Raw genomic sequence first — 15434 nt, forward strand, 5'->3', positions numbered from 1 at the left:
TGTTAGAAGAGATTTGCCTAAGGAAACATTTAATTACTCGCTGCTGGCCCATGCAGTCAACAGCAAGTTTTATTTCCTGCGTAGTTAGAGTCGAGGATACCTCCAATCTCACTCTCCATCCTAGGTATGGGTGCATGATGAGACCTTGGTGTGGATATGTTAGGGGATACCCAAACCTCAGCATTTGAAATAAAAATCTCAATTCTATGATTTCGAATCAAAATTGATGCAAAACAATAATCCATGATAAATAAAATGTAAAATTTGATAAAGAATAAAATCGTAATGTTTTTCCATTTGTGTGGAGAATCCCCCGAGACTCAGCAGAGAAGGCTTCACTTCTCGCTTGTACAACGGCTGGTAGCCTACAGGGATGCTACATTTCCATAAATGGTGTTCACACATCAACTCTGAAATGATTGTTGGGTGACTGCTTGGCCCTCAGACCCACTCACTCCTGGTCTCTGACACTTAGATGACGCACTGTGCGTCATGGCCCGCATACCCTGCGGGAGAGGGAGAGGACACAGAAGGTCTGTGATGTACCAGCGTAAACGTCACAGAAGTCAGGGTTTTTCTTCAGAGCTTGACTGATTTACATTGCCCTTGAGTGGACGGAAAGGTAGAAAGAGAAAAATGCGGTCTTGGCCAAGCCCAGTGGGCTATTGGTGCCCCTCACTGTCATAATTTTCTTGATGTCCAGAAACCGGAAGTCCTCCTTGCCGGTCTTTCCATGTGCTAAAGCTCGGAAGGTGTCGGAAAATGCTCTGCCAAGCAGTCTAAAGGTAAGAGGCACCTCCCTTGCTAGATCAACAGCCTTGGACCCAGATTCAGTTGGGGTAGGAGGGGGTGTAACACTCTGCTCTCCTAGAGGATGCCCTTGGGCGTAAGGGGGGCATTTTCATTGCTAAACTCCACTCAGTCCCTCTAACTAAGCTGCAGACCAACAGTCTCCATGGCAGTTTGGGGACATTAGGTATCCACGCTAAATTCTAACTTGGGTTGTATTGCATGAGGTGCAGGAATTGATTATCAAAGATGTTTCCTTTGGTAGATTTTAGTGCAATATTTAACCATTCTGCAATTTTAAAACATTATCTTCCTGTATCTAAATTCCGAGACAATGAGTCGTGGAGAAAGCTGCTGTTCTCTTCCTGTGGGGAACCATGCCCATCACGAATTTGTATTGTATTATTTTCATTTTCTTCATAAAGTACCAATTAACTTGAAATTTGAGCACCCCATTCCCCTAGCAGGCTGGTGGAATAGTTCCCAAATCCAAGCCCTTCCCAGCTTGATTCCCTCCTGCTTTCCCATGATCTTAGACTTTGCCATGACCTTACATGTGTTCCTTTCTCTCCTTTGGGCTGGAGAATTACCACCAGGTAATTCTGATGGGACCCACATTGATGCACAGGCAGATTTCTTCTGGACACCTTGACCTGTAGTACAAGTTTAATCAAGGGCAACGTGGCAAGCATTTCACAGCTGGCTGCATCTTCCTTCCAGGCACTCCTCTCCTCATCAAACAAGCCGCCATGATGTTGTGATCAGCATCATGACATCTTCACTACCGTTGCCTGTGCCTTCCCGTTGCCCTTATTATCTATCATTTGCCTGGACCCTCTATCCACACACCATGTGATATCATCCATTGCTCACCTCCATTTCCTGTTACCCAGTCATTCTTGACTTCTCAGAGGTAGCTTTGCTTGCTGTCTAAACGTTTTTGTGCATGTTCAACGATCACACACATTGATGCTAGAGGCATCTTCTGGAAGCTTGTTACATCCTTTCCCCAGTCCAAAGACTCTGTAAGATATTCATATTGCCCCGTGTTAAGTCCAAAGCCACATTACCCAATAGTTAACTAAACCCATGTTTTAGGTATCAACAAGGGCAGGACACCAAAGGAGAAATTGAAACAAGCCTTGGAAATAACTTCACACAGATCATTGTTTTAAAACACTAACGTAGTTGTCATGTGAAAAAGGAGACCTCCACTGGACTTTCTACGTGGGTTTTACCAGGTAGTTAATTTGTATACAGGTATATGTATATAGACCATGTGATGTTAACTTATTCTTCAAGAGATAGTTTACAAAAAAATATATGTGGTTTGTCAGTTATAGTTATTGAAGCCCATAAAAGTTTTATTTGGACGCTAATTAAGTGCACACGTCCAAATCTACATCACAAAGTAAACACTCATGATGTGATTCCCACTTTCATTAATTTAGTCTCCCAATTGCTTTCCATGGCCTTTCCTTTATGCTCAAGGCTGTGCAGTGCTGGCCCCTTGCAATGATTTTATCCTTTGAGCTCTGAGTACACAACCCTTGCTTCCATCAAAACCCTGGTTCTTTTCTTGTCTCTCTTTAAGCCCAGACTCTTGGTCCTGCCCTAAAACCTTGTTACCCAGAGGAACAAGAATTTCTTCTTCTTCTATCTTTGCCACAATATGTCTCCCCTTGCTCATAGTACTTACCAGTTGCCACCTTCTTGTATCTCATTAGATGTCGCTTACTGTCTCCTACTTAAAGATCTGGTCATAGATAGCAGCCACCTTACCAAATCTACCCCTAGCTTTAACAGTTGAACTTGCAGGGTAGTCACAGCCTAAACTAAGCACTTCCAGGAGTTTCAAGTGGAGGCTGGGTGACTATGTTTGGATCTACTGTTTTGAAAATATTTCTTTTTTAAAATGCCTGCCATGTCTATCCTGTCATAAAAATGACATAAAACTTTCTTAAAAAAAAAATATAGTGACCTGTATTACTGGATCATTTCTTCACCTTTGCCTAAGCAAATAGAAAGGCAGAGGCTTGCACAGATCTTTGTACACCTGTGGTCTCACTTGCATTATTGGCCATAAGTGAAATGGGGTCTATACCCACTTGTCTATCTATATAAACATTAGATGCAATAGAATGTCACTAAGTGAATTTCTGATACATATTATTATATAAATCTTACCGACCTTCTGCTGACTGAAATAGACCAATCACCCATGCCAAGTGTGCAGAGGTCCTTAGAAGATACTCTCATAGAATCAGGAAGCAGAGTGATACCTGCCTGCCAGGGTTCAGGGCAGGGGGAGCATATGAAGGGTGGAGCTTCAGTTATACAACACAGAGAGAAGGTTCTGGAAGAAATCAGTGCTGGTGGTTATAAGGCAATGTGGATGCAAATCCTTGAGAATAGTCCTGATCCTACAGAGGTATAAATCTAAAAATAGTAAAAGTACTAAAGTGTGTGTGTGTGTGTGTGTGTGTGTGTGTGTGTGTGTGTGTGTTTTACACCACAATGCAAAATCATCAGGGAAGGTTGCCGGAAGACCTCTTAAGTGAAGGGTATTATGAACTGATAGTGAAACTCTGGAGGGGCTGGATTTTGGAACTGCCTATCACGGCTTAATGAAACCTAAGACATCACAGCACACTTTGTGGCACTTTGATATTCAAACTTTGTACTGCAGTCATACATAATTATTGGATGAAAGGAACATGCTATAATCAAAGTCGTGTAAGGTATTAATTGTATCAGGAGTTTGCAACTTACAGTGATATTTGAAATTTTCCTATTCAACTCATACTTTTTTAAAATTATTAAAATGTTAAATATTTCTTTTGTAGCTAACATTTTGAAAATGCATAATACTTTCTGGCTGCCAAGTTAATACATGTTTATTATAAAATATTCAAGCACTTAAAAATGCATTACTTTGAGCTTAGAACTCTGGCATTGGCAACAGCATACTGCAGCCACTCAGGAAGCTGAGATGGAAGAAGCACATTCACCCAGGAGTTCAAGACAAGCCCTGTGTAAAATAGCAAGATTCCATCTTAATAAACACACACACACACACACACACACACACACACACATCTATTTTATATGTAGCATATATGCATTCACATATAATATATATTCTAGAAATAAAACTTCCTCATAGTCACATGATGGCTTTTATTTTTAGGATGTACATTTTGTATGTATTTAATATTTTTAGAAAGAAAACAGATATTGTTGATTTACACAAATTACATCGACATTAACATTTTACTTAAAAGTAAATGTCTAGATTCCCTGATCTCCGTGGAAACAAAGCCAATAGCATGCATAAGCACAGGCAGAGATTTACTAAGAGAGGTTGGTTCACCTGGGAAGAAAGAACTGGACCTCTCACAACCCGTTATCTACAAGCTTGAAGGCTGAGAAAGGCTACGACCTAGTTCCTGATGGAGTCCAGTGGCTGATGGCTGGGAGTAAGGTTGTGTGGGCAAAGAGGAAAGTGAGCACCCAGCTCCTCAAGTGAAAATAAATGTGCAGCACTCACTGTCTTGGGTGGTGCCCACCATACCACCAAGAATCAGCTTCTTTGTTCAGACACCCATCTCAAGTGCAGATCTCTTCTTGAGACATGCTCACCAACTCTCACAGATGATGTTTTAACAACTAGCTGGGCATCTCTTAGCCCAGTTGTGTTCACATATGAAATTAACTGTCATATCCTTCACTATCTTCTTAAACTCCTGGAAAATTATTCCACTATGAGGACATGCCTTAATCCATACTCCAATTATGGGGAGTGTTTCATAGCCACACAGAAGTATGTTGAGATTAATAAGAATACACTTCTCTATGACAACCTCACTGTGTTTCTGACTAGCAATGGCTAGGTCAAGTTAAAAACATGATTATAACTTTAACAGGATAAAAATGTAATTCTCCTTTGGCCCTAAGTCACTTTGCAGTATTTTGATTGACACTGTGTAGGCTAAGAGTTTAGATGCTTAAGACAAAATACCCAGGTGAGAACATCCAAGCCTGTCCCAATGAGTTTTCTCAAGCTTTGGTTTGTGTAAGTGTGAAATATAATCCAGCTATTGGAAGACTTGAGCCTGAGCCTGTAACTCTCCACACTCCATACTTCAGCTTCCCTTCGGAGTCAAGGGCAGTGAGGAACTGGAAATCTGCAGTCATCCTCCACTAAGATATGTACCCGTCTCAGTTCCTTCTGTATTTGTTCATCTGCTCACTCTACTGTCTTAAAGCTCTCCACTTCACAGTCAACGCACTCTCAAAATCATGTAAATCCCTTCTCTGACACTGCAGTCTTACCACCCACCACAAATCCACACCCCAAATCTTTGATTGTTTTGACTTGGATAATTATGATGTTTGTGGGCCCCAGAAGTGCACGGGTGACCCCATCACTTCTGTTGTATCTTGTTAGTTCCTCACGGTCATGGCCAATTATAGAAAGGCTGTAATTACTCCATATTACTCTCAGTCAGGTGGCCCACAACTGTTTATTTAGTAATTATTAAAGAAAAAGCAAAGGGTGTTATAGCTGTTGCCAGGCCTGTACTTTTAAAACAAAGTCTGTAGCAAGAAAATGGACCCTGTATTAATTTACTCAGAGAAAAAAAATGACATTTAATCTCTTGTTTGATACTTGTTAATGTGGGCCACTGGAAGAACATCTCTAAAATACACATTATATTTTAACCCTTCTGCCTGTAACCTGGCTCTAAATGCTCTCTATAATTACAGAACCCCTTCAAACACTAATTCTTCATTTCTGAAGGGACATTTTAGAGTAATTGTTCAAGAGCCAAAATATTCTACCTCATAGAGAATTAACTTAATCGTGGTGTTTATACATATTCTTATTTTTTCCCCTCTCTAGTTAAAAGATACATATTCTTATTTTTTCCCCTCTCTAGTTAAAAGTTATTTACACATCTGTGCCTAGGGTTAAAAATAATGAGATTCAACCACAAAGATGAGTAAATAATATATAATTGTAGTGTTGGAATTTATCAATTAGAGTGGTTGCCTCTATATTTGCCTTTCTTTTGATCTTCCTGTAGACATATTGTTATTGACTGCAAATGTCTCAGTATTTTTGCTCATTGGAATGTGCTTTGACAGATTAATTATATGTTATCAGGCAGTCGAAGATCAGCTAAAGATATGTGGCCACAAGAGGGATCTTGACGTCTTGGAGCTGTTCCTCTCTAAAAAGTAAGTGTACTTCACGAAAAATTTAAAAAAAAAAAAAAATCCACACAGACGAGTATCATTTTACAGTCTTTTACAGAGGCAAGTGTATTTTCATTACACTTTCTTTAAGGATTAACTGGGTAGGTGACTACAGTCTAGTTACTATACCACAAATGAGGGCCTGACACTTACACTGGAAAACCAAGATACTGAAAAGGATTAAAAGACAGAGGGTATTGAACCAGGCTGCCTCGGGATGATCTTGGCATGTTATGTAACTTTCCTGGCAAGATTATCACATTTAAAAACAAATAAAACACCAGGAAAAATATGAATTTTAGAAAAACACTAAATATAACTTTATTATTATGTCCCAGACAATATGTGCTACTTTTCAAAAACCTGCAAATATCAAGAGATACCTTTTACTTCATTTGGCAATTCTATTCTTGTATAATAATACAACCTTATTACGGGATTGCTGTGACATTGAGAGTTAGAAACTAGAGATCTGGTACATAATAAGTATTCAGTTATGATAATGATGATGAATAGTGCTCCACTGTTCTTATACCATAAAAACAATTCTTTTGCTATAACCCATAAAAACACTTATGTTAATTTTGTTAGCAAACAAGAAAACTTCTCCTTTAGATCAAGGTGGTGTTCTAGAGAGCATAGTAACTCCAGTGTCTGAGACAGACTTCCAGGCATAAGAGGGAGAGAATGTGATGGGTCCAGTTTGACTCTGACCACAGTGCATTTCCACTGGCCAATACGTGGCATTCTGCACAACCACTGTTTGAATTTTAATAGCAATAACACTACTCTGACTCATATGTGTCCCCCAAAACTCGTACTTTAGAAACTAAATTCCTACTGCAGCACTATTGAGAAACAAGGCCATTGTGAGTTGATTGGGCTATGAGAGCATCACATTTCTTTCCTGGCTTAATGCCATTGCCACCAGAACTGGCTGAGTTTGCTCTCCAACACTCACATATCTTCACCATGTCATAATGCAGCAAGAGGACCAGATGCTGTCCTGACCTTGGGCTTAGCAATCCATTCTCTGTTGTTGAGAACAGGAGTAAGGGAACGAAAGTGAGCAAGAGAAGTATGATCTGCGATGGCATCCCACCATTCCCGTACATACCCATGCCACTGCTCCGTATTTTCTTTCCTCTTTTTTAGGCAAGGCATGTCACTCCCATCATCCTGAGAGCTGGTTTGTGGATGTCTCTGTGCCCCTCTGTGCTGGTCACTTTCTTTAGGTTCTTAGGTCTGTTGGTGTTCACCTTCAGGGCCAGGACAGGAAAGGCAACGCCATAGCCACAGTGCTTAGAAATATGGGCCCTCCTTGAAGCCAGCACAGTCCTTCCGGTTAGTGAGCACCTGAAAATCCCCTAGAAACGTAGCAATGGAGATAATCCGGAAGTTGCAGCTAACCAGGATTCCCCCATTGGCCATTAGCTCTTTAACCATCAGAATAAATAAGTTACTATTTAGGGACCACACACCATAAAAGCGTATCTCTGCCGTTGCCAGGATCATTCTTTCCGACAGAATCTGAGAAAGAGACAAAGATTCATCTTGTGCCTCCTGCTTATCCTGAGCCTCATCAAATCTGTTCCAAAAACAAAACAAAAACAAAAAAAAACCTCAGGTAGTGGGGTTATAGTGAAACAAAATGGACAAAGACTGGATTGCTAATCCTTGTCATAAACTCATTATATTTATTTTGTATTGGGAGCTGGGTAGAAAACAACTTCAGGAAATAAATTCTTTGGTTTTACCATGTGGGACTCGGGGATTAAACTCAAGCCATTAGCTCTGCCTGCTGGTTCCTTTAACCCTGAGTCATTTCACTGGCCCTGTGATTTTGATTTTTCCCCTTCTTGGGCCTTGCTAGCCATGAATAATTTGTGTGTTATTATATAATAGGGCATGGCATATATTTATTTATTTAAAATCTTTGAAATCCAGCCTCACTTTAATGAAACATTCCAGTTTCACAATGAATTTAATCACTGTGTCTACAGTGATTTGAGAAATTATTCATTAATAAACATATTTCTTTGGTAATATTAAATATTTATTTTTAACTTATTACAGGAAGTGTGTGATTTTTTTTTTTTAGTGGCTCTGAACTGCTTGTTGGTAAGACACTGAAGAAATGCTCTACTTGAAATTTAAGCCAATGATTGGGTAAAGCATTAACAAAGCGCTTTGCCCAACATGGAGATGGGTTTGATCCTTAGCTTTAAACAAACAAATAAATGTTTAGGAATATAACGTATATAACAAAAAATTTGAACATGTTTAAGGTCATGTTTTGAGCTTTTCTAGAAATCAGTTCAATTTATAACAATAGTAAAAATTTATACAGTCAAAATGTTGTATAAATGTATCAATAAGCCTTGTTCAACTCCAACAAGGGCATACTGTTGATCACAAGAGTGGGTAGATGAAAAGGATAGCTTTAAAACACTAGAAAAATTACAAATATCTCACCTGGCTGTCGGTGATTAGTGGTCTTCTTATATGAAAGACAACAGAGTCGGGCAAAAGAATCTTTAACAGTCTATATGAATAAGCTAGGGGAGCCTTGCTTAAATCCCTGTTACTCTTGCAATGACAGTGTCTTCTCAGTGTCTCTTGGAAACTGCAGAGCATATAGTCTGTAACATGCATTGGCATATAATTGTCAGCAGAAGTCATAGCATCATTAGTAGTAAATTTCTACCTCACATTCTTGCTTATCTTAAAATATAACATCTTATTCTTGTTGCAGGACAGGCTTGTGTGCAGAGTAAATATTCTCAGCTTGAGAGCCCTTTTTAAAAAGTGAATCACTTTCTTATATTTATGTAATACCACATTTTCAGCACCTATAGTATTACTATATGAAAACTGAGGAGGATGACTGGGCCCATTGATAATGTACTAAAGAATCAAAATGTACAGGAAATTTCCAAAGAGAGGCTCAAAGTCATTATATTTCTAAGTAGAGGCCATTTTGATACATCAACAAAGAGTTGAAGTTAACACGCTATCATCATTGTCTAGTGCCTGAGTCAGATGCTCCATGTTCCAAGGAGTCCTTCCCAGAAACAGACTGCAGACTACAGGGATAGAGGGGGAGAGAGAGAGAGAGAGAATATGAATGAGAATGCATTAGTGCTGTGCACTTCTTATTGAAAGTTGCTTTGGAGAAGCCTGGTAAATGTTGTTGCATCCAAGAAATTGTGTCGGGGAGGGCATGCAAATTCGAAGAAGACAAAGAAGAGAAATAAACAAGAGAAAGAAAAGAGCAAATGCTCTTTGTAGAAAGAAAAGTTAATTAATGTAAGAAGAATGAGAATCAATCCCAAATCAGGTAGGGGGTCACCAAATGAATGCAATGGCATGGGGGGGGGGGGCAAGATGTCATGTGTGGAGTCAGAGTCGGGCCCTACACACTAGCTTTTTATTATAAGATTTGTGTTTTTGCAGTACAGGCTTGGCAGACCCTAAACAAATAACAGAACTTAGTGTACCAGCAGTGAGACAAACTGACATCACTAACTTTCTGACATAACACAGCCTTTCCACTAATGTCATTAAGGCAATATATCTAGAATATAACCGTTAGGAAACTGAGAAGAATCAGGAATATGCGGTGTTCTCCGGTCCAGTTGTCTACGACTTTTCAATATGTAAACATGTTAAAGGGGAAGACTTTGGCAAATGTAAACTTACAATGACTGCAGTTAGGCCAACTAAAGTAATATATGAATATTGATAAGACATAAACGAACTATAAAGGAAATGTAGGTGAGTGGGGGTGTGTGTGAATAATTTGATGGTTTACTTTGCTGAATTAAACTTAGTCTCCTTAGGTGGGTGCTGTATTGACCAGGAGAATAGTGAGCAACAATACCCCCTCCTCAGTGTCTGTCCCTAAGTATCCCACCAATATCATCTCCTAGATCTTGTGTGGCCACTACAGGACCAATCACAGAGATATAAGTTTCAGCTAATGAACTTTACTGGCAATAAAAGCTTAAATCAAATGATATTCTTTCTGAAATTAGAATATAAGTGTACCAACAATTCTGAAAGGAAAGGCCTTGCCAGTTCTGCCAAACAATCCTAGCAGTATGGCCAGCCTTATCAATAAGCAAGTGACTTGTTGTTAATATTCATGTTTTTTTTTTCCTTTCCAGGGGACTGACAGAAGTTGTTGATCTTTCTAGATTTAAAAAATTAAGATATTTGTGGCTCCACCATAATAAGGTAATGTTATATTTTATCTTTAAGTTACTTAAGTCTCTTAATTTCATATTTTAATGGAGCTAATATTCAGAATAGTAAGTATTATTTGTAAAGCTTAACTTCAAATAAGAAACACACACATATATGTGTATCATATGTGTATTGTATATACACATATGATACACATATATATGTATCACATAACATACATACATATATGTGTATGTGTATCATATACATGTGTTATATGTATCATATAACACATATAACATATATATGTGATATATCACACATAGATAGGTAGATAGATAGATAGATAGATAGATAGATAGATATGATACAGAGATATCAGGAACCTGCCTATCAGATATAGGTTCATCTGGTATATTGAGTAAAACAGGTGAGATTCTGTCAGACCACAGATTTATTTCTTCCTCCCATGTTTTGTGAAGGAAAGCATAGATAGCCACTCCTTTCCTAGTAATACAAAATCATGCAGTTCATATGGTCAATGTCTTCCATCAAATTCATAAATGAAAATATTTTTCATATATTATTCTTTTTTTACAAATGAAACACAGACAGGCACGGAAACACACACACACACACACACACACACACAACCCTATACACACACAGATCCTGCCTTGTTAAGATAAAATTTACACCTCATTGTCGAGGAATTCATTGCAATCTCATTTCAAAACATTTTCCTGGGAATGGCATGACAATAGGTGGGCAGCTGCTTTCTTTATTAACTAGGGAGATGTAGGCATCCCTCTTCTTGCCTCCTCACCTCCACTCCAGTCTTTTCCAGAGATGGCATGGTGGCAATTGTCTTTACCCATATCTCCAGCCAGGTATGGTATAGACTCGGGTAGTGTGGAGGTTGATTGAAGCAAAGGAGGAACAATCCTTTGTTTTGTATCCACTAGCACTACCAGGTGTTCCAGGTTTGCTCTTGACTCTCTGGATTATCTGGAAGCTTCCCTGCTAGGTCTCTTGTGATGGTATTCATCTACCATGGCCTTTATAGTCTCCTGTGGTAAGGGCCTGGTGAGCAGCCTATGGTGCTAATAAGGGTGATGGGAACATTAGGAGGTGGAGCCTAGTGGAGGACTGTTGTGTCATTGAGGGTCTATTGGAACTATGGCCTCTTCCTCACTCTTAGCTTCCTGGCTATCTTGAGCAGTCTCATCGGCCACACGTTCCTCCTGAAATACTCTGCCTCACTATCAGACACAATTCAGCTAGGCTATAAGTAGACTGAAAGCTCTGAAACCCAGGGCCAAAATAAAGTCTTGCTCCAAGTTGATTTTCTCCATTATTTAGATATAACAACCAAAGGCTAACCACTCTCCAGTTCTGGTTCTTTCCACTTGCTGTTTCTGACCTGACCTTTATCCAAACGCTACTTGTAATTGAAGTCTCTGGACCATGACACTATATACTTTGGTCATTCCTTATACAGTGTCTCAGATCCACATTCTTTTATTAATATTGCATTTTAGTGTATGCTAATTATACAAAACTATAGGTTACACTATAACATCTTCATATGTACATTGAACATATTCACATACACACACACGCTCACACACACACACACACACACACACACACCATTATTATCTCCAAGTCTGCCTCTCCTCCAGGCTCTTCTCCTCATTACAAACAGTTTTTCTTATGCTTCCATATCTTGCTTTTTAAGTCTGTAATCCACATATAAGAAACATCATGTACCATTTAGTCAAATTTCTGGCTTATTTCATTTGATGTAACAATGCTCTATTCTCTCCAAAGTTTTTCTGAAACAGGATGATTTTTGTTCATCCTATGATGACTTAATACACCACTTAATACACCACTATACACATATGCACACACACACACACACACACACACATTTTACTTACCCATTTATACATTGTGAGTAGTGTCAAGTAAGCTTGGATATATAGGTATATCTTTGTTGGGTTTTTTTTGCATTTATTTTTTGATTAATATAACAGAATCATGTGACTGACTGGCTCACTTTATTTTAGCATTTATTGATTAGATTATTTGTTTTTTAGGTGTTTAATTTTGTTTCAGTCTTTGTATTTTGTATATTGGTTCCTGTATAATAGTTGGCAATAGTTTTCTCCCTCCAGTCTGTCTCCTTAATTGTTTGTTTTGCTTTTGAGAGGCTTTCTTATTTCATGAAATCCTATTTGTAAATTCTTGCTAATATTTCTAGAGCTATTAGAGTCCTAGTCAGGAAACTGTTGCATACACTTCTGTCTTAAGATACATTTACTGTTTTCCTCTAGTCAACTCAGAGTTTTGAGTTTTACATTAAGAACTTTGACCAGACCAGCTTCTTACATGTGCTTTATCATACTCAAGACTCTGGATGCATAGATCTTTGTTCTTTAGTCAAAGGAAAACGATGTCAGTAAGTCCCATTGTTGGTGAAATGAATTTAGCTTTTTCAGGAAGCATCAGGTACCGAGCCACTATGTCTCCAACTTTAGGGCTAGTTCTCCACACCAAAGGAATGGTATGCAAAGTTCCCATTAGAGTCTATGGTTTAGAAGTAGGAACCTGACCTTACAATAATGGCCTCAGTGTAGTGCTCCCAGCTCTTCCCAAGCAAAAGAACAGAATCAAGTGGACACTCAACCCCAGGCAGTAAGTATAGTTAACTGGTTAGAAGATGGCTTTTAACATTTACTGTGGCTGGCAACAGCCTGGATTTTGCTTATTATACATTGATAAAGCAACCTGAGCATTTTGAATTCCGATTTCCAAACACCAACAGTCAGAAGAATGATAATCTTTTTCCTAACAGTGCTGCCTTTGTGCAAAAGTCTATTTCATAAAACTGAATCTTTAAATGTTTATGAAAGCATCTCAGTGTGTCACTGCATTTTCTTAACCAACTGGGTGAAAATGAAAAATGGACTTGTTTTCAGTCTGTCTCTTATATTGGAAATAATTTCTAGAAGGAAAAAAAAAAACCACAAATACTTTCGAGGCTTAGGCAACTAAAAACTGAAATGGAAAATACATGTACCACTGACGGGTATTAAAATTCAAAAGCCTTCTAGACCCCCTGTCAGAAATGACCCTGGGTCGTAGAATGAGAAGTCTGAGTAAAACCAAGATGGCAATCATCAGGCCTGGTAACAGTGACTCATCTTTGCTTTCAGTGTGGCTCCTGAAAGGGAAAACACGTAAAAGTGTCACACATGTCTAAGGTGAGAGACATAGTTAGGGAATTTGGGGAGTTTCCTGGTTGTCTGTGTATTGTCTGATCTCCAGCCACACGTTAACTCTTTATACAATTGATCTATAGAGGTGTTCTGCAGAAAGAGAGGATCCCGTGCCTACAAACATCTTATTCTTTCTTTTGAAGGGGGTTAGGGGTGAGAGGAGAGTCAGACTCCTTCACTTGTCTCTTTCTTATGTGCAGTTGACTCTGTACTTTCTAAAGTCCTCACTTGCTTCTTGTCAAAGGAACACATTTACATAGTCTACGTAACTATATACGAAAGGTGAACCCACCTGACAGGTTCTAAGTGTTCCTGAGATTAGGGAATGAAGCTAACATGAATTTTTCTACTGATTAATGATTGACTGGATACCCATAACGTAGAAATTAGGGAGATATCTCTCAGGTTTACTTGTAATATGTTTGATACATGCATTTAGAAACACATTGCCTTTTTCTAGAAAATAATCAAAAGCTCTCATACTGAATATAAAAGCCATTAATAAACAAAGTAAACTATATGAGTCCCACATAATTTGTGCTCTTATGATGAATTTCTCTTACCTCAGGGCAACATTAACTATATTACTTTGTCAACTTTGTTGAAAGACTAATATTTTGCCAAATGCTTAAAACATAAAAAAACAATCAGCAGAAACAACCAATATGCAGCTCTCTGCCTAGCTGTGGAAGCCATGGATGTGAGCAGTATTTATCCAGTTTTGACTTTTAAATTTTTTTAATTTACATGTATGGGTCTTTTGCCACATGTAAGTTCTGTCTGCATGCATGCAGTGCCAGAAGAGATGAGAAGAGGACAGTAGAGCCTCGAAAACTGGAGTTACAGAAGCTGTGAGCCACCGTGTTAGGGGCTAGGAATCAAATCCATGTCCTCTGGAGGAGCAGCCAGTGCTCGCACGTGCTAAGCCAGTCCCCTTGAGTTGTCATTTTTAAAGAAAGAACTACAATTTATTTTTGGAAACGGTTCCCATAAAATTTTCACTAATTTGCAAATAAAAAGAGAGAAACGTGTCAATTAAATCTGCTTGATTAGATAAAATGACTTTCTCAATATTTTCAAGTTTAATTTTTAAGGTTAAAGATTTAATTATTTTAGGTGTATATGTTTTAAGATAATATAAAATATGGTTTTAATTCATTAGGCAGAATCAAACCATAGAAGTGAACTTAGAAATCCAAGATGAATATTAGGGTTTTTTTGTTTGTTTGTTTGTTTTTTGGTTTTTTGAGACAGGGTTTCTCTGTGTAGTCCTGGCTGTCCTGGAACTCACTCTGTAGACCAGGCTGGCCTCAAACTCAGAAATCCACCTGCCTCTGCCTCCTAAGTGTTATGATTAAAGGCATGCGCCACCACTGCTCTGGTGAATATTAGTTTTTATTTTCCCTTCCTGTATGTTATATTATTAAAATTCTCCCCTACAAGATGCAAATTTAAATTGCCCTAAGATTCCATCTCATTCCAGTAAGAATGGCTATGATTAGGGAAACTAATGACAGCAAATGCTGGTGAGGACACTAGCTAGTGTGAATGTAACTTGGTAAAACCACCATAGAAGTCAGTGTGAAATGTCCACAAACAAAACAAAAACAGAATTCTGTACGGCTGAAATGTATTACTCCAGTGTCTATACGCCACAGAGTCTAAGTCAACATACCACAGAGACACTCGTCCTCCCATGTTCATTGCTGTTCCATTCACCATAGGCAGGAAGTAGAATCAGCACAGATGTCCATCAACCAACGCATGGATAAAAACGATGTAGTACATATGCAGAATGCCATGGAGAAAAATAAAATCGTGACATTTGTGGAGAATTGCATGGAACTGAAAATCCTTATAGTAAGCAAAATAGCCTAGGTTCAGAAAGACAAATGCTATGTGTTTTCA

General features: G+C 38.6%; 1 protein-coding gene across 1 annotated transcript in view; it reads left to right on the plus strand.

The window, feature by feature from the left end:
• The first annotated feature begins 588 nt into the window (after positions 1–588).
• Lrrc72 (leucine rich repeat containing 72) overlaps positions 589–15434 on the plus strand; it is a 46608-nt gene continuing 31762 nt past the window's right edge. The window contains exons 1-3 of the mRNA XM_034514448.2: positions 589–785; positions 5960–6033; positions 10221–10290. Of these exons, the coding sequence (XP_034370339.1) occupies positions 696–785; positions 5960–6033; positions 10221–10290 (234 nt within the window). The 5' untranslated portion in view covers positions 589–695. The remainder of the gene's footprint in view (positions 786–5959; positions 6034–10220; positions 10291–15434) is intronic.

The sequence above is a fragment of the Arvicanthis niloticus genome, chromosome 11 (genome assembly GCF_011762505.2).
Source record: "Arvicanthis niloticus isolate mArvNil1 chromosome 11, mArvNil1.pat.X, whole genome shotgun sequence".
NCBI lineage: Eukaryota > Metazoa > Chordata > Mammalia > Rodentia > Muridae > Arvicanthis > Arvicanthis niloticus.